The sequence below is a fragment of the Lissotriton helveticus genome, chromosome 3_1 (genome assembly GCF_964261635.1).
Source record: "Lissotriton helveticus chromosome 3_1, aLisHel1.1, whole genome shotgun sequence".
NCBI classification, from domain to species: Eukaryota; Metazoa; Chordata; class Amphibia; order Caudata; family Salamandridae; genus Lissotriton; species Lissotriton helveticus.
The window spans coordinates 326,625,752-326,649,194 of NC_136061.1; the positions used below are offsets into that span (position 1 = coordinate 326,625,752).

At 49.6% G+C, this 23,443-nt stretch overlaps 1 protein-coding gene across 1 annotated transcript in view; it reads left to right on the forward strand.

Moving 5' to 3' along the window:
• The first annotated feature begins 12,643 nt into the window (after positions 1-12,643).
• The window catches only part of LOC144822425 (LHFPL tetraspan subfamily member 7 protein-like), a 774,779-nt gene continuing 763,979 nt past the window's right edge, over positions 12,644-23,443 (forward strand). Inside the window, exon 1 of the mRNA XM_078679938.1 lies at positions 12,644-13,116. Coding sequence (XP_078536064.1) covers positions 12,877-13,116 — 240 coding nt within the window. The 5' untranslated portion in view covers positions 12,644-12,876. The remainder of the gene's footprint in view (positions 13,117-23,443) is intronic.

Sequence of the window (23,443 nt, forward strand, 5' to 3'; positions counted from 1 at the left end):
CCTCCTAGGCGAGGTGACTCAGTGATTTCCCTCGGCGGGCGGAGAGCGGCTCGACGGAGCAGGGCTCTTCCTCGGCGGGGGTGGGGAAACACGGTTGAGTCACGGCCTCAAGGAGGGGCTGGGGCACCAAAGGTCACAGCTCCGGCGGGGCAGAAGTCCTTGCAAACGGGCAGAGAGCAGGTTGAGCCAGATGGTCCTGTGGCTCAGGTCAGGGGGCAAGCTCAGTCAAGCCCTTGGAGAAAGTTTCAGCACAAATCAGCAAAGTCTTTTTATCAAGTCTTTTCCACTCCTTCCTCAGCAAGGCAAGCAGCAGGCCAGTCCTTCCAGCGTCTTCTTCTCCTTCTAGTCGGGCAGAGGTTCGTTGTGGGAAACAGGATTCTGATTTACAAGGAGCAGGGCTCCTACTTTTATACAGCATTTATTTTGTCTTCTCAGGCCAGGGGGGCCTTTGCATAACTGCTTTCAGTCTCTGAGTACTTGTTGGGTGTACTTCTGGTTTCTGCTTTCAGTGTGAGGGCAGGCACATCAGACGCTCCCCAGGGAGGCGGAGCCAGCATTGTGTGGGCAGGGGCAGCCAGGAGCACCTTGATGACAGTGCTTCGCCCTTCCTGGGCCAGGTGCAGGCTGAGTCATCAGTCGCTCCCCAGGGGGGCGGAGCCAGCATTGTGGTGGCAGAGCACAGCCTGATTAAGAGTCCAGGGGCACTCCTACCTCCCACTAAGGTGTAATCCTTGCATTCACCACCTGTCATCCCCCAGCCCTGTCACTCACACATCCCAGACAGCCAGATACACATACTAGCATAGGCGGGCTGAAATGGTTAGGCAAGCAAAGGCTAACTTTCTAAAAGTAGCATTTGCAAACGCAGGATATTAAAATAAACTTTACTAAAAGAAGTATTTTATTATTCTGAGTTCAGGCATACTAAACATTTCTTTCTACCATGTTCCCTGAGCCTGCTGGGATTATAGGGTGTAATAATTCCAGCAGCCCATCTGGCCTAAAGGGAACAGGTAGCCTTACAATAGTGAAAAACGAATTTGGCAGTAATTCACTATTAGGACATGCCACACACATCAGAGCATGTCCTACCTTACACTTACAATGCACCCTGCCCTTAGGCCTACCATAGGGGTGACTAATATGAAGTTAAGGGAAGGTTTAGGGGCTGGCAAGTGGGTGCACTTGCCCAGCCAGCATGACAGTACCAGACTGCACGCAGGTTCTGCAATGGCAGACCCTAGACACATTTTTAGGCTGCTTCTGTGGGTGGCGCAACCAGCACTGCAGGCCCACTAGCAGTATTGGTATTCACAAGCCCTGGCACTCCTGGTGCGCTTTACTGGGGACTGATAGTAAATCCAATGAACCAATCAGGTATACCAATCACAGTTATACTTTTCATAGGGAGCACTTGCACTGCGGCACGGGTTGGCCATGGTGCAGTGCCCTGAGCGGCGGACACCAGCAAAAACATCTGAGGCACATCAGCAAAAAGTGGAAGGGAAACTCACGCCAAGGTGCCAGATCTAACAGTGGATGTGTTGGTATTGGATGTGGTGGTGGATGTGGTGGTGGGTGTGGTGGTGGTGGATGAGGTGGTGGTGGATTTGGTGGTGGATGTGGTAGTGGTGGATGTGGTGGTGGTGGATGAGGTGGTGGAGGATGATGAGGTGGTGGTGGATGATGAGGTGGTGTTGGATGAGGTGGTGGATGTGGTGGTGGTGGATGTGGTTGTGGTTGTGGATGTGGTGGTGGTGGATGTGGTGGTGGTTGTGGTGGATGTGGTTGTGGTGGATGTGGTGGTGGTGGATGTGGTGGTGGTGCATGTGGTGGATGTGGTGGTGGTGGATGTGGTGGTGGTGGATATGCTTGCTGTGGTGGGTGTGGTGGTGGTGGATGTGCTGGATGTGGTGGTGGTGGATGTGGTGGTGGTGGATGTGGTGGATGTGATGGTGGTGGATGTGTTGGTATTGGATGTGGTGGTGGATGTGGTGGTGGGTGTGGTGGTGGTAGATGAGGTGGTGGTGGATGAGGTGGTGGAGGATGATGAGGTGGTGGTGGATGATGAGGTGGTATTGGATGAGGTGGTAGATGTGGTGGATGTGGTGGTGGAGGATGTGGTGTATGTGGTTGTAGAGGTGGTGGTGGTGTATGTGGTGGGTGTGGTGGTGGTGGATGTGGTGGTGGATGTGGTGGTGGATGTGGTGGTGGTGGATGTGGCGGTGGTGGATGTGGTGGTGGTGGATGTGGTGGTGGTGGATGTGGTGGTGGCGGATAGGGTCCTGGATGTGGTGGTGGAGGGTGTGGTGGATGTGGTGGAGGATGTGGTGGATGTGATGTTGGTGGATGTGGTGGTGGATGTGGTGGATGTGGTGGTGGTGGATGTGGCGAATGTTGTGGATGTGGTGGATGTGGTGGATGTGGTGGATGTTGTGGATGTTGTGGTGGTGGATGTGGTGGTGGTGGATGAGGTGGTGGTGGATGTGGTGGTGGGTGTGGTGGATGTGGATGTGGTGGTGGATGTGGTGGTGGTGGATGTGGTGGTGGGTATGGTGGTGGATGTGGTGGAGGTGGATGTGGTGGTGGTGGTGTGGTGGTGGTGGATGTGGTGGATGTGGATGTGGTGGTGGTGGATGTGGTGGTGGATGTGGTGGAGGTGGATGTGGTGGTAGTGGATGTGGTGGTGGTGGATGTGATGGTAGATGTGGTGGTGGTGGATGTGAGGGATGTGGTGGTGGTGGATGTGGTGGATGTGGTGGTGGATGTGGTGGATGTTGTGGTGGTGGATGTGGTGGTGGTAGATGGTGGTGGTGGTGGTGGATATGGTGGATGTGGTGGTGGTGGATGTGGTGGTGATGGTGGTGGGGGTGGTGGATGTGGTGGATGTGGTGGTGGTGGATGTGGTGGTGGAGGATGTGGTGGTGGATGTGGTGGTGGATGTGGTGGATGTGCTAGTGGTGGATGTGGTGGTGGTTTATTTGGTGGTGGATGTGGTGGTGGTGGATGTGGTGGTGGATGTGGTGGTGGTGGTGGATGTGGCGGTGGTGGATGTGCTGGATGTGGTGGTGGTAGATGTGGTGGTGGATGTGGTGGTGGTGGTGGATGTGCTGGATGTGGTGAGTGTGGTGGTGGTGGATGTGCTGGGTGTGGTGGTGGTGGATAAGGTGGATGTGGTGGTGGTGGTGGATGTGGTGGCAGTGGATGTTGTGGTGGTGGATGTGGTGGATGATGTGGTGGTGGTGATGGGTGTGGTGGTGGATGTGGTGGTGGTGGATGTGGTGGTGGATATGGTGGTGGCGGATGTGGTGGTGGAGGTGGATGTGGTGGATGTGGTGATGGATGTGGTGGTGGTGGGAGTGGTGGTGGATGTGGTGGTGGATGTGGTGGATGTTGTGGTGGTGGATGTGGTGGTGGTAGATGTGGTAATTGTGGTGATGGTGGTGGGTGTGGTGGTGGATGTGGTGATGGTGGTGGTGCATGTGGTGGTGGTGGTGGTGGAGGAGGATGTGGTGGTGGTGGTGGAGGGTGTGGTGGTGGAGGATGTGGATTTGGTGGATGTGGTGGTGGAGGTGGATGTGGTGGTGGTGGATGTGGTGGTGGTGGATGTGGTGGTGGTGGGTGTGGTGGATGTGGTGGTGGAGGATGTGGTGGATGTTGTGGATGTGGCGGATGTTGTGGATGTGGTGGTGGTGAATGTGGTGGTGGTGGATGAGGTGGTGGTGGATGTGGTGGTGGATGTGGTGGTTGTGGATGTGTTGGTGGATGTGTTGGTGGATGTGGTGGTGGTGGATGTGGTGGTGGGTGTGGTGGTGGACGTGGATGTGGTGGTGGATGTGGTGGTGGTGGATGTGGTGGTGGTGGGTGTGGTGGTGAATGTGGTGGATGTGGATGTGGTGGTGGTGGATGTGGTGGTGGATGTGGTGCTGGATGTGCTGAAGGTGGATGTGGTGGTGGTGGATGTGGTGGTGGTGGATGTGCTGGATGAGGTGGTGGTGGATGTGGTGGTGGTGGATGTGGTGGATGTGACGGTGGTGGATGTGTTGGTATTGGATGTGGTGGTGGATGTGGTGGTGGGTGTGGTGGTGGTGGATGAGGTGGTGGTGGATGAGGTGGTGGAGGATGATGAGGTGGTGGTGGATGATGAGGTGGTATTGGATGAGGTGGTAGATGTGGTGGATGTGGTGGTGGAGGATGTGGTGGATGTGGTTGTGGAGGTGGTGGTGGTGTATGTGGTGGGTGTGGTGGTGGTGGATGTGGTGGTGGATGTGGTGGTGGATGTGGTGGTGGTGGATGTGGCGGTGGTGGATGTGGTGGTGGATGTGGTGGTGGTGGATGTGGTGGTGGCGGATGTGGTCCTGGATGTGGTGGTGGAGGGTGTGGTGGATGTGGTGGAGGATGTGGTGGATGTGATGTTGGTGGATGTGGTGGTGGATGTGGTGGATGTGGTGGTGGTGGATGTGGCGAATGTTGTGGATGTGGTGGATGTTGTGGATGTTGTGGTGGTGGATGTGGTGGTGGTGGATGAGGTGGTGGTGGATGTGGTGCTGGGTGTGGTGGATGTGGATGTGGTGGTGGATATGGTGGTGGTGGATGTGGTGGTGGGTGTGGTGGTGGATGTGGTGGAGGTGGATGTGGTGGTGGTGGTGTGGTGGTGGATGTGGTGGATGTGGATGTGGTGGTGGTGGATGTGGTGGTGGATGTGGTGGAGGTGGATGTGGTGGTAGTGGATGTGGTGGTAGTGGATGTGGTGGTGCTGGATGTGATGGTAGATGTGGTGGTGGTGGATGTGAGGGATGTGGTGGTGGTGGATGTGGTGGATGTGGTGGTGGATGTGGTGGATGTTGTGGTGGTGGATGTGGTGGTGGTAGATGGTGGTGGTGGTGGTGGATATGGTGGATGTGGTGGTGGTGGATGTGGTGGTGATGGTGGTGGGGGTGGTGGATGTGGTGGATGTGGTGGTGGTGGATGTGGTGGTGGAGGATGTGGTGGTGGATGTGGTGGTGGATGTGGTGGTGGTGGATGTGCTAGTGGTGGATGTGGTGGTGGTTTATTTGGTGGTGGATGTGGTGGTGGTGGATGTGGTGGTGGATGTGGTGGTGGTGGTGGATGTGCTGGATGTGGTGGTGGTAGATGTGGTGGTGGATGTGGTGGTGGTGGTGGATGTGCTGGATGTGGTGGTGGTGGATGTGCTGGGTGTGGTGGTGGTGGATGTGGTGGATGTGGTGATGGTGGTGGATGTGGTGGCAGTGGATGTTGTGGTGGTGGATGTGGTGGATGATGTGGGGATGGGTGTGGTAGTGGATGTGGTGGTGGTGGATGTGGTGGTGGATGTGGTGGTGGCGGATGTGGTGGTGGAGGTGGATGTGGTGGATGTGGTGATGGATGTGGTGGTGGTGGGAGTGGTGGTGGATGTGGTGGTGGATGTGGTGGATGTTGTGGTGGTGGATGTGGTGGTGGTAGATGTGGTAATTGTGGTGGTGGTGGTGGATGTGGTGGTGGATGTGGTGATGGTGGTGGTGCATGTGGTGGTGGTGGTGGTGGAGGAGGATGTGGTGGTGGTGGAGGATGTGGTGGTGGAGGATGTGGATTTGGTGGATGTGGTGGTGGAGGTGGATGTGGTGGTGGTGGATGTGGTGGTGGTGGATGTGGTGGTGGTGGGCGTGGTGGATGTGGTGGTGGAGGATGTGGTGGATGTTGTGGATGTGGCGGATGTTGTGGATGTGGTGGTGGTGAATGTGGTGGTGGTGGATGAGGTGGTGGTGGATGTGGTGGTGGATGTGGTGGTTGTGGATGTGTTGGTGGATGTGTTGGTGGATGTGGTGGTGGTGGATGTGGTGGTGGGTGTGGTGGTGGACGTGGATGTGGTGGTGGATGTGGTGGTGGTGGATGTGGTGGTGGATGTGGTGGTGGTGGGTGTGGTGGTGAATGTGGTGGATGTGGATGTGGTGGTGGTGGATGTGGTGGTGGATGTGGTGCTGGATGTGCTGAAGGTGGATGTGGTGGTGGTGGATGTGGTGGTGGTGGATGTTGTGGATGTGGTGGATGTTGTGGATGTTGTGGATGTGGTGGTGGTGGATGTGGTGGTGGTGGATGAGGTGGTGATGGATGTGGTGGTGGATGTGGTGGATGTGGTGGTTGTGGATGTGGTGGTGGATGTGGTGGTGGGTGTGGTGGAGGTGGATGTGGTGGTGGTGGATGTGGATGTGGTTGTGGTGGATGTGGTGGTGGATGTGGATGTGGTGGTGGATGTGGTGGTGGTGGATGTGATGGTGGTGGATGTGGTGGTGGTAGATGTGGTGGTGGATGTGGTGGATGTGATGGATGTAGTGGTCGTGGGTTTGGTGGATGTGGTGGTGGTAGATGTGGTGAATGTGGTGGTGACAGATGTGGTGGTGGATGTGGTGGTGGTGGTGGTGGGTGTGGTGGAGGATGTGGTGGTGGTGGTGGGGGATGTGGTGGTGGTGGTGGTGGAGGATGTGATGGTGGTGGTGGATGTGGTGGTGGTGGGTGTGGTGGTGGTGGTAGTGGATGTGGTGGTGGTGGATGTGGTGGTGGATGTGCTGGTGGTGGATGTGCTGGATGTGGTGATGGTGGATGTGGTGGAGGTGGATGTGGTGGATGTGGTGGTGGATTTGGTGGTGGTGGATGTGCTGGATGTGGTGGATATGGTGGTGGTGGATGTGGTGGTGGATGTGCTGGATGTGGTGGTGGATGTGGTGGTGGATGTGGTGGTGGTGGATGTGGTGGTGGTGGATGTGGTGGTGGATGTGGTGGTGGATGTTGTGGTGGTGGATGTGGTGGTGGAGGTGGATGTGGTGGTGGAGGTGGATGTGGTGGATGTGGTGGTGGATGAGGTGGTGGTGGATGTGGTGGTGGATGTTGTGGATGTGGTGGTCGTGGATGTGGTGGTGGTGGATGTGGTGGATGTGGTGGTGGTGGAGGATGTGGTGTATGTGGTGGTGGTGGATGTGGTGGTGAATGTGGGGGTGTAGGATGTGGTGGTGGATGTGGTGGTGGTGGATGTGGAGGATGTGGTGGTGGATGTGGTGTTGGATGTGGTGGTGGTGGATGTGGTGGTGGTAGATGAGGTGATAGTGGATATGGTGGATGTGGTGGTGGATGTGGTGGTGGTGGTGGATGTGGTGGTGGTGGTTGATGTGGTCCTGGGGGTCGATGTGGTGGGTGTGGTGAGGGTGGATGTGGTGGTGGATGAGGTGGTGGTGGATGTGGTGGTGGTGGATGTGGTGGTGGTGGATGTGGTGGTGGATGTGGTGGTGGTGGATGTGGTGGTGGTGGAGGATGTGGGGGATGTGGTGGTGGTGGATGTGGTGGTAGGTGTGGTGGGTGTGGTGGTGGTGGGTGTGGTGGTGGTTGGTGTGGTGGTGGTGGGTGATGTGGTGGTGGATGATGTGGTGGTGGAAATATTTTGAGACCACTGTCTTTAAATCAGACAGGATCTTCTATGTATACCTCAAAATGAAACATATGTATTATTATTGTAATTTTTTTTTTAACTGGCAGAAAACTGCTTAAATAAGTAACAGCTCCTGCGTACTTACATGCGCTTATCTGTAAATGGGATGCTGCAATGCAGAAGAAATAAACAAAAGTACTTCCACTTTACAAATCCTAATTGTAACTTGACACATGAAGTACTAGTTTCTGCCAAATTGGGAGGAGTGAAGAGGTTTAATTTTTTTGGGGGGTAGATGGGACGTCTGTGAGCAGGTGGCTAATGTTCAGCATGTCATGACTGTGAGGACGTAATGGGTCCTGACATGGAACACAATGTGCCCGTTGAGGAAGCGTGCACATTCCCCTCCTTTGTGATAGGTATCTGAAAGATCTAATTTCTTACCAGGTCCCTAGAGATGTATGATCCCAGTAATGATCTCAAACGTTTGGAGGCAAAATGCATGGAAAAATGGGAAGTTGGTCTCTCCCACTTGCCTAAACCCACAATGTGGCACTACTCCCTACCCAAATGTCTATGAGCTGTCTCCGCCCTGCCCTCATAAAACTATATTAATGTCTTATTTATTTTGAGATTAACGTATCCGGCTATTTTTCGGTGGGAGCAGAGGATCATTTTTTAGGTCTGGATCAAGATTTTAGGTCTCTTTTTTACCAGTGAAGCGTTGTTAGATAACTTGTATGTTTGTATTTGTTGAATGTATGTTTTGTTATGATATTGAACAGTTTTGTATTTTTATAATGCACGAGTCCTGAGGCTTACTGCTGTGCTTTATAAATCTACACCTTTGCTGTGAGCGAGTCCCTTGGCTTCCGGGAAAGCATTTCACGGTGTGTGTAAATCTGATACAGCGGGGGCGGGACAGGTCTGTGAGGCGCTCAACGTGGAATACCATTTTCTGTTCAAATATTAACTTCAAGTCCTGTGTTTATGCCCTTAGGTCTGAAGTCAGGGGTACAAGCACATCCCGGCGGACTTGCGGGGGGGGGGGCACTGTCTTTGGCTGCAAGCAGAGACCCCTGTGTGCCATCATTACTCAGGGCGGATTTGTCCGTCCTTCCCAAAGTCATGCTCTGCCATTTGCGTCGCACTCGCGGTAGTGTAGATTAGGTTTGAACCGAGGTACAGCGAGAGCCCCGCCTTCCCCCACAACCCCTCGGAGTTTCTCCGAGTCCCGGCTCTGCCTGTTGTCCTCTCCCCCAGGCGATGACCTGAGGCAGGGGCGAAGGGAGAACAGATCTTCACTTCTGAGGCACTGGGTCAACACAGAGCTGGTGGAAGGGGGCTCCAAGAGAGCTGTCCCTCGCAGGAAGCCGGACTCTACTAGCAGCTGTGGAAGTGTTCATCCGGCTGCGGTGAGGTAGGAGACGGCCGCTGGAGAGGAGTGGGCTCGTACGGCGTGAGGCGAGGAAAATGGCTATTGGGCAGGGGTATTGGTCGTGCAGGGGAGAGGGCTGGAAGGAGGGCGAGGGCCAGGCAGACCCAGCCGCAGAGAAGGGGCGACGCGAGGAGGGCTGGTTGCAGAGTGTGGAGAGGGGACTGGCGGCGGGATTAAAGGGCGTGTGCTCACTGGAAAGGAGGGGTCTGAGGGGCTGCTGAGGGAGCAGTGCGGGGGACAGCGCGTGCTGCTGGGGAGTGGGGATGGCCCCGAGGCTGTAAGAGGAGGGGGCATCAGAAGTGGCAGGTTTGGCGGGTGAGCTCAGACGTGGAGCAGAGCATGCTCAGCAGCAGTGGCTGCTGAAGAGGGGGTGGCACTGGGTACTGCCTACTTCCGGTGCTGGAAGAGGGCTCCAGTTCTGCCCGGTGCTGCCAGACTTTAGATGGGAGAGATGGGCGAGAAACCGAGCAGCAGAGGTCCGTGGCGGAGGAGTAGGAGCTTCTCGCAGGACTCTGTAAGCCCCGTCTTTTTCAGATTGGGGGGGGGGGGGAGTGTTTTTCTTTCTCCCCTCTTCTCCATTGGCTGGAGGAGAGGAGAGAGAGAAACGAAAGAAACACGACCCTCAATCCGAAAAGGACGGGGCTTACAGCGAAAAGAAACGTCACAGAGACTTCTTCTCCAATGTCTGGCCGCCGTTTAGGAGACAGCCAATGGAGAAGAGGGGCAGGGTTTACCCTCCCTACTCTGAGACATTAAGTCTCGCTGGCGAGACTGCGCATGTGCACAGCCTACGCCAGTCTCGACCTAAAAAGCAGGCATCTCTCCCCCAGTGGCTGGCAGACACTGCCATATTTATAACAGAAAAATACAGTAATTTTCTTTTAAATGGGAGAAATTTTAAATGAAGAAATGTGTTTGTACAAAACATTGTCTTATTGTACAAAACATTGTCTTATTGTTTTTCTCTATGTGAAATTAAGCAAGTTAAATCCTAAAGTGTTATGAAGCATGTTTCTTTACTTTAAATTCCTTCACATTTAAACTAATGACTGTATTTTCATGTTACAAACATGGCACTATGTCTACAGGCCACTGTAAATAGTTTGCCTGTTGTTTGAAGACACTTTGACATGTGAGAAAATTAAAATGATGACTTTTATGTAATGCATATAAACATAAAGTTAACTCTTCAGTTGTGTTTTCTCCCATTTCAAAGTGTCACATTTACACACAGGAGGCATCTTGCTCCCAGTGGTTGGTGGCCACGTTGCCATATTTATAACTGAAAAATACAGCCATTTATTTTTTATGTGAGAAATTTAAATTGCAGAAAAATGTTCCATTAGGTGTTTTCTTTTTTATGAACATTTTGCAGAACATTTTTCTGCACTTTGAATTTCTCCCATTTAAAAAGAAATGGTTGTATTCATGTGTTGTACATGTAATGGTGCCACATATGGCGAAAGGTATGTCCTGGGGCTACAAGTACATAAGACAGAGGCTCTCAGTCAGCCATACACATACATCCCATTCATCCATACACATGTTCCTACATCCCCACAGACCATGCACTCACTGACTCACATGGCAGCCCTATCATAGCACCTCTAGTCACTTTATTTTATTCAAACCATAGTATCAGGCACCCTGGACATTAGGTTTAAAGTCAATGAAGCTGGGCAAAGGGGTGTCTGGTAGCAATGTGCGAGCTACTTAGACTTCAGCAGCTCACAACGATTTTCAATGTTCAAAAGTAGCTCTCATTGCAGGAAAGGTTGGAGACCCCTGATCTAGGAGTTCAGCTCTATTTCCACCCTCCACCCTGAGCTCGGGAGGGTGCCTGAGTGCAGCCACCAATGGCCATCAGCGTGTTTTCAGCTCAGGTCGGCATCGCCTTGTTTGTGTGCACTGAATTCTGTGTGCACATCCTGCCCACGCTGCCCTGTGCACATGGTACCACTGCCTACGCCGACCTCTTAATGTGCACTGATACCTGTGTGCACAACCTTCCGGCGCTGCCCTTTGCACAGACCCTCCTGTGAGTCGGGGTCGTCACCCAGCTGGCATCCCGGTGTGAACAGCTGAGATTCCAGCCCTGCCCTCCGCCTGGCTCCTGGGTATATAACTGCTAGCAGACGTCACGCTCCTGCCCCGGCTCCGAGTGTGGCAGGCGTTCATCCCCGCCCTAACACCTTGCTGTCACTCTGTATCTGTGCTGCTTGCGTCCGTGGCGGTCTCTGGCCAGCCGTTCATCCCTGTCCTGTGCGCTGCACCTGGCGGGGCAGTGTATCTGAGTTTTCCACCCTCCCTGTCTCGAGCACCAGCCACCTCGGTCCTGTGGCTGCCTTCCGTGTGACTGCAGCTGTGCTTGCATCCCTACCTGTCTCTGAACAGCATCTCAGCTTCCCTGTCACCTGGTGTAACCCTATATCTGTGCTTGCATCCCTGTCTGGCTTTGAGCAGACTCTCACCCTGCCCTGTCTTCCTTGTGTAACTGTGTATCTGTGCTTGCAGCTCTACCCGTCTGCGAACAGCCTCTCACCCAATCTCTGTCTCCTGTTGTGACCCTGTATCTGTGCGTGCAGTTCTGTCTGCCTCCGAACAGTCTCTCACCCTGCCCTGCTTCCTGGTGTAACCCTGTACCTGTGTTTGCAGTACTGCCTGTCTCCGAAAAGTACCTCATCCCTGTCCTGTCTCATGGTGTGACCGGTATTTGTGCTTAAATCTCTGCCTGTCTCCGAACAGCCTCTCATCCTGACCTATCTCCGTGCATGACCCTGCATATGTGCTTATGGCCATGGTGTGACCCTGTATATGTGTTTACAGTCCTGCTGCCTGCGAGGAGCCTCTCACCCTACCCTGTCTCCTGGTGTGCCCGTATCTGTGCTGGCAGCCCTGTCTGTCTCTGAACTGCCTCTCATCCCTGCCATGTGTCCTGGATATAACCATATATCTCTGTGCTTGCAGCTCTGTCTCTCTCCTAGGAGCTTCTTCTCCCTGGGCCTAGCTCTGTGGGACCCTGTATCCGTATTTGCAGTCCTGCCTGTCTCCGAGCAGTCTCTGCCCTGTCTCCTGGTGTGACCCTGTATCTGTATTTGCAGTCCTGCCTTTCTCCGAGCAGTCTCTGCCCTGTCTCGTCCTGTGACCCTGTATCTGTATTTGCAGTCCTGCCTGTCTCCGAGCAGTCCCTGCCCTGTCTCGGGGTGTGACCCTCTATGCCTGTCTCCGAGCAGTCCCTGCTCTGTCTGGTGGTGTGACCCTGTATCTGTCTGTATTTGCAGTCCTGCCTGTCTCCGAGCAGTCCCTGCCCAGTCTGGTGGTGTGACCCTGTATCTGTATTTGCAGTCCTCCCTGTCTCCGAGCAGTCCCTGCCCTGTCTCGTGGTGTGACCCTCTATGCCTGTCTCTGAGCAGTCCCTGCCCTGTCTGGTGGTGTGACCCTGTATCTGTATTTGCAGTCCTGCCTGTCTCCGAGCAGTCTCTGCCCTGTCTGGTGGTGTGCCCTCTATGCTTGTCTCCGAGCAGTCCCTGCCCTGTCTCGTGCTGTGACCCTGTATCTGTATGTGCAGTCCCTGCCCTGTCTCGTGCTGTGACCCTGTATCTGTATGTGCAGTCCCTGCCCTGCCCCGTGCAGTGACCCTGTATCCTGCTTGCCGCTCCGAGGAGCCCCCCCTCCCTTCCCTTGGCTCTGCTCCTGGGGCTCCTGGGTGCCTGCGCTCTCCCCGCTCCCAGCATCGCCTGCGCACGTCCTCTCCGCGCGCACTCCTGCACACCCGCGGCGGTGCTCACGTGCGCGCTGTGGTGCGCGAGGGGCGCTGGCAGTGAGCGCAGCCCGCTGCACCCGCGGCTCCGTGCATTGACTCTGTGCACAGTCCTCTCGCCTGGAGTGCAGTCCCTCAGTCTGCTGCTTTGCCCTGCCCGTGCTGATGGGGATGCCCGCCCGTCCGGGGGTTCCGTGCCCGCTCCTCCGGCAGTGACCAGCCCGCACCCCGAGGCGGCGCGCCCCCACCCCCGGGTGCAGGATGCTGGGCTGCGTGGGGTGCTTCTGGGTGCTGCTGTCCTCCTGCCTGGTGGCGGTCTGCAGCTTCAGCTTCCTGTCCCCTGCCTGGATCGTGAAGGGGGGCAGCAGCCTGCACGGCCGGGAGCCGGTGAGCTTTGGACTGCTCTGGCACTGCCCGCACGCCCCCGTGCTCCAGCTGTACAAGTGCTACACCTTCGGCGGGCTGGCCAGCTTCAACCGGATCCCGTCCAGCTCCTGGCAGGTAGGCAGAGAGCGGGGGCACCCCGTGCTGTGTGCGTGCGGGACGGAGCGCGATGCGTGTAGAGTAGAGCGCCGAGCGTGGATACACCGCCGAGGAGACATACAGGGTATCCACGGTGCAGAGCGTGTGTATGTATGTACAGAGCGACGCGCTCCTACAGCGCCAACAACACTCACACTGCCAGGTGTATTTTCAGGGCAGTGTGCACGTGCGCTGCTAAGTGCGTGTACGGCGCAGAGTACATGAGGGTGCTGGGTGCGTGTACAGCGCCAAGTGTATTGTCATTTCCGGATGCACATATATTGCTAAGCGCGTGTACGGCACCGAGTGCATGTGCATTAAGTGCTTGTGCAGCGAGGGCATATACACAGCACCGCGAGCCTGTGCGGTGTCAATCGCCTTTTCAGTGCGTAGTAAATGTACTGTGCCCAGTCTGCGTACAGCGCTGTGTGTGTGTCTTCATTGCTAAGTGCATGTCACTGTTAATGGGATGTGCAGTGCCTGATGCACACGCACAGTATACAACAGCGCCGCTCCTCCCGTGAGCTGTCCAGTGTCCAGCGGGGACCTGCCACGGCTACTCACGAGGAGCCCTCTGCAGCGCCACGAATACCCCCATGTATTATCCAGCGCCTCTGTACATGCTCCAGGTGCTGAACCGAGTGAATGGAGAGCACCTCATACTATCAGCAATGCGTTCCTCTGTTCACTTGAGTGGCTTCAATCTGGTACCTGTGAAGTGTGAGGCACCTGCATCCCCGCCCTCCCTTCAACGTCCGCATTATTTGTTTACATTCCTGTTGTGCAGAGGGTTGTGGGGTAAAAGGTTCACAACTTTAATTCCGGATTTCGTAGATGTATGTAAAAGGAAAGTGTGCTTCTTTGTGCTACTCTTAAGAGGTACGACTTTTTAGAATTAAACAGAAAGGGGACGTTGTGTTTCACAAAGCACCCAAAAGGTGCAGGGGGAGCGAATGGAGAAAGGTTTAGAAAACATTGCTTTCATTGGAAATTAAATACACATCTGGAGGCCGCAGTGAGTTATTAGTGACTGACAGTGGTGCAGCATTTGACTAAGGCAGTACTGCTACTTGTACATTACCCCTAGTTTTCCGTGCTGCATGCTGTCTAATAACAGGGAAGTGCTGCTGCTTTCACAGTACTACTTTTCCATGGTACATGCGGTCCTGTAATAGGGAGTACTGCTACTTGTACAGTACTGCTACTTTTCCATGCTGTATGCGGTCCAATAATAGGGGAGTACAGCTACTTGTATAATAGTGCTACTTTTCCATACTGTATGCGGTCCAATATTAGACGAGTACTGCTACTTGTACAATAATGCTACTTTTCCATGCTGTATGCAGCCCAATATTAAGGGAGTACTGCTACTTGTAAAATAATGCTACTTTTCCGTGCTGTATGCGGTCCAATAGTAGGGGAGTACAGCTACTTGCACAATAATGCTACTTTTCCATGCTGTGTGCAGTCCAATATTAGGGGAGTACTGCTACTTGTAAAATAATGCTACTTTTCCGTGCTGTATGCGGTCCAATAGTAGGGGAGTACTGCTACTTGTAAAATAATGCTACTTTTCCGTGCTGTATGCGGTCCAATAGTAGGGGAGTACTGCTACTTGTAAAATAATGCTACTTTTCCTTGCTGTATGCGGTCCAATAGTAGGGGAGTACATCTACTTGCACAATAATGCTACTTTTCCATACTGTATGCGGTCCAATATTAGGGGAGTATTGCTACTTGTGCAATAATGCTACTTTTCCATGATGTATGCAGTCCAATAGTAGAGGAATACTGCTACTTGTGCAGTAATACTACTTTTCCATGATGTATGCGGTCCAATAGTAGGAGAGTACTGCTACTTGTGCAATAAGGCTACTTTTCCATACTGCATGAAATCCAGTAATAGGGGAGTACTGATACTCGTACAATGGTGATACTTTTCCATGCTGTATGCAGTCTAATAATAGGGGAGTATTGTTTCTTGTACAGTAATGCTACTTTTCCATGCTGTATGCGGTCTAATAATGGGGGAGTACTGCTACTTGTACAGTAATGCTACTTTTCCATGCTGTATGCGGTCTAATGATAGGGGAGTACTGATACTTGTATAGTAATGCTACTTTTCCATACTACATGCAATCCACTAATACAGGGGTACTGCTACCTGTGCAGTAATGCTACTTTTCCATGCAGTATGCAGTCCAATAATAAAGTAGTACTGCTACTTATACAGAGCTGCTTCTTTCCCATGGTGCATTTGGTCCAATAATAGAGGGGTACTGCTACTTGTACAGTAAGGCTATTTTCCCATGGATCATTCGGTCTAATAATAGGAGAGTACTGCTACTTATACAGTAATGCTACTTTCCATGGTGCATGCGGTCCAGCAATAGGGAGTACTGCTACTTGTACAGTAATGCTACTTTTCCATGCTGTATGCGGTCCAATAATAGGGGAGTACAGCTACTTGTACAATAGTGCTACTTTTCCATGCTGTATGCGGTCCAATATTAGAGGAGTACAGCTACTTGTACAATAATGCTACTTTTCCATGCTGTATGCGGTCCAATATTAGGGAAGTACTGCTACTTGTACAATAATGCTACTTTTCCATGCTGTATGCGGTCCAATATTAGGGGAGTACTGCTACTTGTACAATAATGCTACTTTTCCATTCTGTATGCAGTCCAATATTAGGGGAGTACTGCTAATTGTACAGTAATGCCTCTTTTCCTTGCAGTATGCTATGCAATAATAGGGGAGTACTACTACTTCTACAGTAATATTACTTTTCCATACTGTGCATACGGTCTAATAATAGGGGAGTACTGCTACCCGTACAATAATGCTACTTTTGTATGGTGCATGTTGTTCAATAATAGTGGAATGTTGCTACTTTTATAGCACTAGTTTTCCGTGCTATATGCATTCCAATAATAGGGGTGTACTACTACTTGTACAGTGGTGCTACTTTTCCATGCTGCATGCGGTCCAATAGTAGGGGGATACTGTCCTATTAGTACAATAATGCTACTTTTTTATGCTTTATATGCTTTATGCGGTCCAATAGTAGGGGTGTACTGCTACTTGTACAGTAATGCTACTTTTCCATGGTGCATGCTGTCCAATAATAGGGGAGTAGTGCTACTTGTACAGTAATGCTACTTTTCCATACTATGCATGCGGTCTAAAAATAGGGGAGTTCTGCTACCTGTACAATAATGCTACTTTTCCATGGTGCATGCGGTCCAATATTAGGGGAATACTACTACTTGTATAGTACTGCTACTATGGTGCATGTTGTTCAATAATTGTGGAATGCTGCTACTTTCGCAGCACTCCTTTTCCATTCCATGCTGTATGAGGTCCGAAAATAGAGGAGAACCGCTACTTGTACAGTAATGCTACTTTTTCATGGTGCATTTGGTCCAATAATAGGTGAGTACTGCTACTTGTACAGTAATGCTACTATTCCATGTTGTATGCGGTCTAATAATAATAGGGGAGTACTGCTGCTTGTACAGTACTGCTACTTTTCCATGGTGCATTTGGTCCAATAATAGGGGAGTACTGCTACTTGTACAATAATGCTACTTTTCCATGCTGTATGCTGTCCAATAATAGTGGACTACTGCTACTTGTACAGTGCTGCTACTTTTCCATGCTGGATACATTTCAATAATAGTGAAGTACTGCTACTTGTACAGTGCTGCTACTTTTTCATGGTACATTTGGTCCAATAATAGGGGAGTACTGCTACTTGTACAGTAAGGCTATTTTCCCATGGTGCATGCGGTCTAATAATACGGGAGTACTGCTACTTGCACAATGATGCAACTTTTCCATACTGCATGCAATCCAATAAAAAGGGAGTTCTGCTAATTCTACAGTACTGCTACCATCCCATGGTGCATCTGGTCCAATAATAGTGCACCACTGTTACTTGGACACTACTGATACCTTTTCATGATGCATGCAGTCCAATAATTGGGAAGCACTGCGACTGGCAACAAACAGGTACTTTTCCTTGGTGTATCTGATCCAATATTAGGAAGCATGGCTACTTGCAGAGTTGTGAGACTTTTTCATGGTGCATGTGGTCTGAAAATACAGTACTGCCATTTGTACACTACTCATGCTTTTACATGCTGGGTCTAGCCAATAAACCTAAGGCAGCAGCAATCGGGCAGCACTCTTACAGTCCTACAGCTACACTGTGACAGCAATAGCACATTCACTTCTTAGATGTAATCTATGATTGCTAGGGCAGCGCTATTTCTTTTACTAGATAGGGCAGCCTATGAACAACACAGCAGTACTGCTACAGTACACAGTGGATGTGGTGTACCAATGGTAATATTACTAGATCAGGCTTGTATAAATGATGTAGCATTACCTCAATATTTACATTGTGATTTAGTCTATGTATAGTAGGGCTGTACTATTACTTTTACTTGGTGGGGGATTGTATAAATAATATATAGCACTACTTCTATATGTAAGTGGTGGATGTAGTCTAGGTACAGTATGGCTGTACTATCACCTTTACTAGGTGTGGGGTTATATAAATAATAGAGCACTAATTCTATATTTAAGTGGTGGATGCCGTCTAGGTATAGTAGGGCTGTACTAAAACGTTTACTAGATGGGGGTTGTATAAATAATATAGCACTACTTCTATATTTAAGTGGTGGATGCAGTCTAGGTATAGCAGAGCTGTACTATTGCCTTTCCTAGGTGAGGGATTGTATACTTAAACAGTAGTACTTCTATATTTAAATGATGGTTTAGTTTAAGTATAGTAGGGCTGTACCATTACCTTTACTTGGTGGCGGATTGTATAAATAATATAGGGCTACTTCTATATTTAAGTAGTGGATGTAGTCTAGGTATAGTAGGGATGTACTATTCTTTTTACTAGATGAGGGATTGTATAAATAATATAGTACTACTCCTAAAGGTACGAGGCAGGGGTACCCTCTCCTCTTTTGTTTTATATTTATATCGAACCATTTGCCCAGTTAATTAGAAGAGACCACCAGGTAATACCATTCTCTGCGCAATAATTGAGGAACAAGATAGGACTTTACGCAGACGATTTAATAATTTATACATCAGACACTCTTCAAACTCTCCCTAGAGTAGAAATATTAGCGCAGAAAAGTTTGGGGCTCTGTTAGGTTATTCCTTGGATACAACTAAGTCGGAGATTATGAGCTGGAACATTACCAGCTGGGATCGGGAGGTGACTGAGTTTAAGTATCTGGGCATCTCAATAGTTTATTCATTTGGGGGGTGGGCGAGTCCCAGTACATAATTTAGGGTGGATGGAAAAGGAAATTGATCTGCTCCTTATTAGTTAGAGAAACTTGCCACTGTCGATTTATGAGTGAATGAATTTGATGAAAATGTTGATTTGACCTAAATTGACCATTCTTTTAAATTGTATCCCCCTCACGTTTCCTAAAAAAAGAGATAGAAAAAATACAGGGGTAAATAAATAGTTTTATCTTGGTTTCTGGGAGAGCTGGGCTCTCTTGGAAAACATGAGGAGGAGTTTCAAAGAAAAGGGGTGTGGCATTACCGGACTTAAATTGTTATTATATGGCCTTCCAACTTAAGAACTGTAGGATGCTTCTTGGACACCAAATCGTCCAACATGGGGTCGTACGCTATCAGAAATGGTGACAGGTCGGGGAACAAGGGCTTTCTATATAAATTTGGGGCACCCAAGTTAAAAAAAAAATCAGCCTGAAAGTTTTAAAGACTGCGCTTAGTCTTTGGTACAGGTTCAGGAAGATCCGGGCATTAGGTACTATTCTGATTTCTCCCCAGTTTAGGATTCTCCGGGCAACCCAGATTGGCTGCTGGACGGGCCACTGCGTGTGCATCAGGTGTGAGGTCATTTCCACTGTGTCACCTGGGATTGCAGCAGCAGTGGTGATATGAGGACAAAAAAAACATCTCCTACATTTAAATGGTGGATGTAGTTTAGGTATAGTGGGCAGTATAATAATACAGCTGTACAACTACATTTAAGTGGTGGGTGTAGACTAGGTATAGTAGGGCAGTACAAATACTTTTACTAGGTGGGGGATTTAACAAATAAGAAATATAAATAGAGGATTTTATAAATAATACAATTTAAATGGTGGATGTAGTCAAGGTATAGTAGGGCTGTACTATTACTTTTATTAGATGGGGATTGTATAATAATACTGCAGTACTCCTAGATTGAAATGACGGGTGTACTCTAAGCATAGCAGCGCAGTTCTTTAACTTTTACTAGGTGAGGACAGTCTGTACATAATACAGCCCTACTCTCACATTTACATGGTGGGTGTGTTCCATAACACCCACTGTAGTACTCCTACATTTACATTGTGGGTCAGGTCCATAAAACCCATTGTAGTACTCCTACATTTACATGGTGGGTCAGGTCCAAAAAACCCATTGTAGTACTCCTACATTCACATGGTGGGTCAGGTCCATAAAACCCATTGTAGTACTGCTACATTTCAGTGATGGATGCAGACTCTCTATTTTAGGACAGTCCTGTTCCTTTTGCATGTTGAATGTAGTGAATAATGCCTAGGAAGGTACTGCTTTGATTCCATTATAGAGGCTGTTAAACTAATTCCTAGGGCTGTACTGCTACTATTGCAACGTTGGTGCAGTTTATGATGAAAAGGACAGTAGTGGTAGTTTTACTTCGTAGTTGGTGCAGTATACAGGTATTAGAGCAGTAATGCCGATTATACATGAAGAGTTCTGCCTATGAGTAATAGGACAGCACCGATACCCTTAAAAGCTGGCTTCAGGCTATCAATATTAAGTTAGCCCTGATACGTTTGTGGGATGGGTGCAGTCTATACATAATAGGGTAGTGCTGCTGCGTTTGCATAATTGGTGCAGCTTATACTAGTATTATTCTCCTTCTTTCATTTGGGGGACGCAGTCTATAAACAACAGCGCTACAGGGGCCCCTTTACTCGGTGGGATGTAGTATAATATTAGGGCACAGCTCCTACTTCTGCTTGGCCGGTGCAGTTTATAAACAACAGGGCAGCACTGCTTTTTACATGATTGCTGCGATCTACGTTTTATAAGCCAGACCCCACATCTTTTACATGGTGGGTGCAGCGTACGTTATCTGTGGCAGCACCACTACTTCTATATGGCGTGTGCAGTCTATAAATCTAAGGGTACTGCTGCTACTTTGCAAAATTGGTTGCAGTTTATAAATAAAAGTATACATTGATAATTTTAAATGGTGAGTGAAGTCTGGTAATACTGCTCTGTTACTTTTGCTAGGTGGGTGCAGTCAATTAAATTCAAATTCAAATTCAAAAGTCTTTATTTCGATTGAAATTTTTACAATCATACAAAGTACCTATTAAAAACACTTCAGACTCCTAAAAAGGTTATCACATACACATTACTTACAGATAAATTAATAGCAATTCAAATTAAAAAGACTATTGATGACTACTAGCAAAAATCAAGAGATATCTCTGATAAGCAACTATACTGATTCTGAACGAATTTTCAGACATGCTTTTAAAAAACAAGCTATGCTTTTAGCAGCAAATTGGGTTTCTAGAGACTGTAACGCCAGAAGCGCAGGTCTACATCTTCTCAAGCCCATTTGTCGGAGGAGAGGGATAATCCAGCGTTTGCGGGGAATCACATAGTAATTGCAAAACAGTGTTACGTGCAAAGTTGACTGGTGTGCGAATCCATCACAGGGGCATTTAATCAGTTCGTTAGACCAATTTAAAACCCCGGGAAAAGAAACAAGACGAAAGAAGGAATCAAAACGAAACCTAGTTAAGACAAACTTTTCATAGTTGGACAAAAAAAAAGACAAATACAACTGAATGCCTGGTGAGGTTACTGAATGCCTGGTGAGGTTAAATTAATAATAAGCCAGTACTACTTTTCCATTGTGGGTGTGGTCTATACATCTCAGGGGAGTTCAGCGACTTTTCCAAGGTGGGTGCGGTCTATTAGTCCCACAGAAGTACCACTACTTTCCCACTGTGGGTGTGGTCCATACGTCCCAGGAATGTACCACTACTTTCCCACTGTGGGTGCGGTCCATACGTCCCAGGAATGTACCACTACTTTCCCACTGTGGGTGTGGTCCATACTTCCCAGGAATGTACCACTACTTTCCCACTGTGGGTGTGGTCCATACGTCCTAGGAATGTACTGCTACTTTTCCACTGTGGGTGTCTCAGGGAGGTGCTGTTACTTTACCAAGGTGGAAGTAGTCTATATGTCCCAGGGAGTGCTGTTACTTTTCCACTGTGTGTGCAGTCTATAAGTTCCAGGGAATTGCTGTGATTTTTCCATTGTGTGCAGTCTATAAGTCCCAGGAAAGTGCTGTTACTTTACCAAGGTGAACGCGGTCTATATGTCCCAAGGAGTGCTGTTACTTTTCCACTGTGTGTGCAGTCTATACATCCCATGGAAGTGCTGTTACTTTTCCATTGTGCGTGTGGTGAATACATCCCAGGGAGGTACTGCTACTTTTACATATTAGATGCAGTCTATAAACCCCAGGACAGTACTACGGTCTGAATATCCCAGACCAGTCCTGTGCCTTTTACATGATGGGTGCCACCTGTATTATGCAAGACAATGCTGCTACTTTAACACCGTAGAGCCTGTCCTGCAATTGATAAGAACAGGTCCTGCTGTGTTTACGTAAAAAGTGCAGTTTTACTACTGATTAAGAAAAACAAAAACGTAAAGGCACAAAAGTGACGAGTGTAATATTTGAACTAAACCCAGCTGCTGGGAATTACTATGTACCACTTACCAATCCATCATTTTTTGCGCACTGGGCCACTGCAGACCGGGACCAACCTTAAGCAACCCTGTTTTGGTCCTGCACCAGCAGAAACCGTCAGCCTGAGCTGCCTGGCAATGCCCCCTCTGAATGGGAACAAAAGAAAAAACAGACCAGTCTTGGCCTTATTGGGTCAATAAGTAAAGCACAGCTTGAGTCCTGTGGCACGGTGAACACAGGACCCACGTCAGGGCATGTGTGTTAAAATTAGACAACCTCGGTGAGAAAAGCAACAAAGTGCTGGGGCCAAACCTGATTTTATTGCATGAGTTTCGCCCCTGTCTGTCAATGCCACAGATGATCTAAATCGGCGACTTGGACAGAAGCCTGGAGTAATTACTGATGGTTGAGATCAGTTCAAACATCCCACCCATCACTTTTGTTCTATTCAAGTCTCACTAAATAGAAGACATTGGTCCCAAGTGTGTTGTTCTACAGGACTCAAGGGGCACCTTATGGATGAGACCCAACAGGGAGATGCCAGTCTGTTAGTGTTCCTGTTTGGTAGGGACCAATCAATCAATCAATCAATACATTTATAGAGCGTGCTGAGCATGCTGGACTGTCCCGTTTGGCATTCTGTGTGTTTGTGTCCCTGACTGTAGTGGCGCAGAGTAATGCAGCCAAGGGTAATTACCAAAGACTGAGGTTATTTAAGCATTCTACACATCACCTCTTCTGCTGTGTGTGCCCGTCTCCCCAACAGAAGAAAAAGATTTACACCATCTACCCTAAATAGGGCGGGTGGTGTAATGCCCAATGGTGTAGGGGCCATCAAAGGTAGAATTCCATCGACAGCGCCCACAGTAGCTGAATCGCAGAATACCTATGGTCTGCCCATCGCTAAATGAGGCAGGTTGGCAAAGGGATTGGCAAACAGGATACTCTAGCACACTTGCCCTGGACTACCCTGTGCATCCAATTCTAAATCAGGCCCTCAGTGTTGATTAAAGTAGTGCTGCTATTTTTAGTTGGTGCGTTTCAGGGTAGCTGTTGATTTTGCCAGTTCTGCCGCTTTTGCTTGGTGAGGTTGAGTCTAGATGTTTACAGTGGCAGTTCTACATTTGCTTGGTGTGATTCAGCCTAACTGTTGATTGTCAGTCCTGTTACTTTTACTTGGTGAGCATCAGTCTCTAGCAGCCTTGTCCTGCCAAATACATGCCCCTGCATGTCCAACCCCGAAATCGGTCCAAGGATGCTTGTTTCCGGTCCAGGGAGGACCTGGCTTAGCAGTTCGGGCTGGACTGTTCCCATGAGGCACAGGATCAAGACTGATTTGCATATGACCAGGTCTAAACTGGGGTGGCTTGGTGAGCAAAAGAATGATGGATTTAACCCAGATCTCTTGACTCGGGGTGAATGTTTTGATTTATTCTGCATTCCGTCCATCAGTGTGTCTTTTGCTCCATTGAGCGACAGCAGGTGCCAGGGGGCTCTTGGGGTAAATAT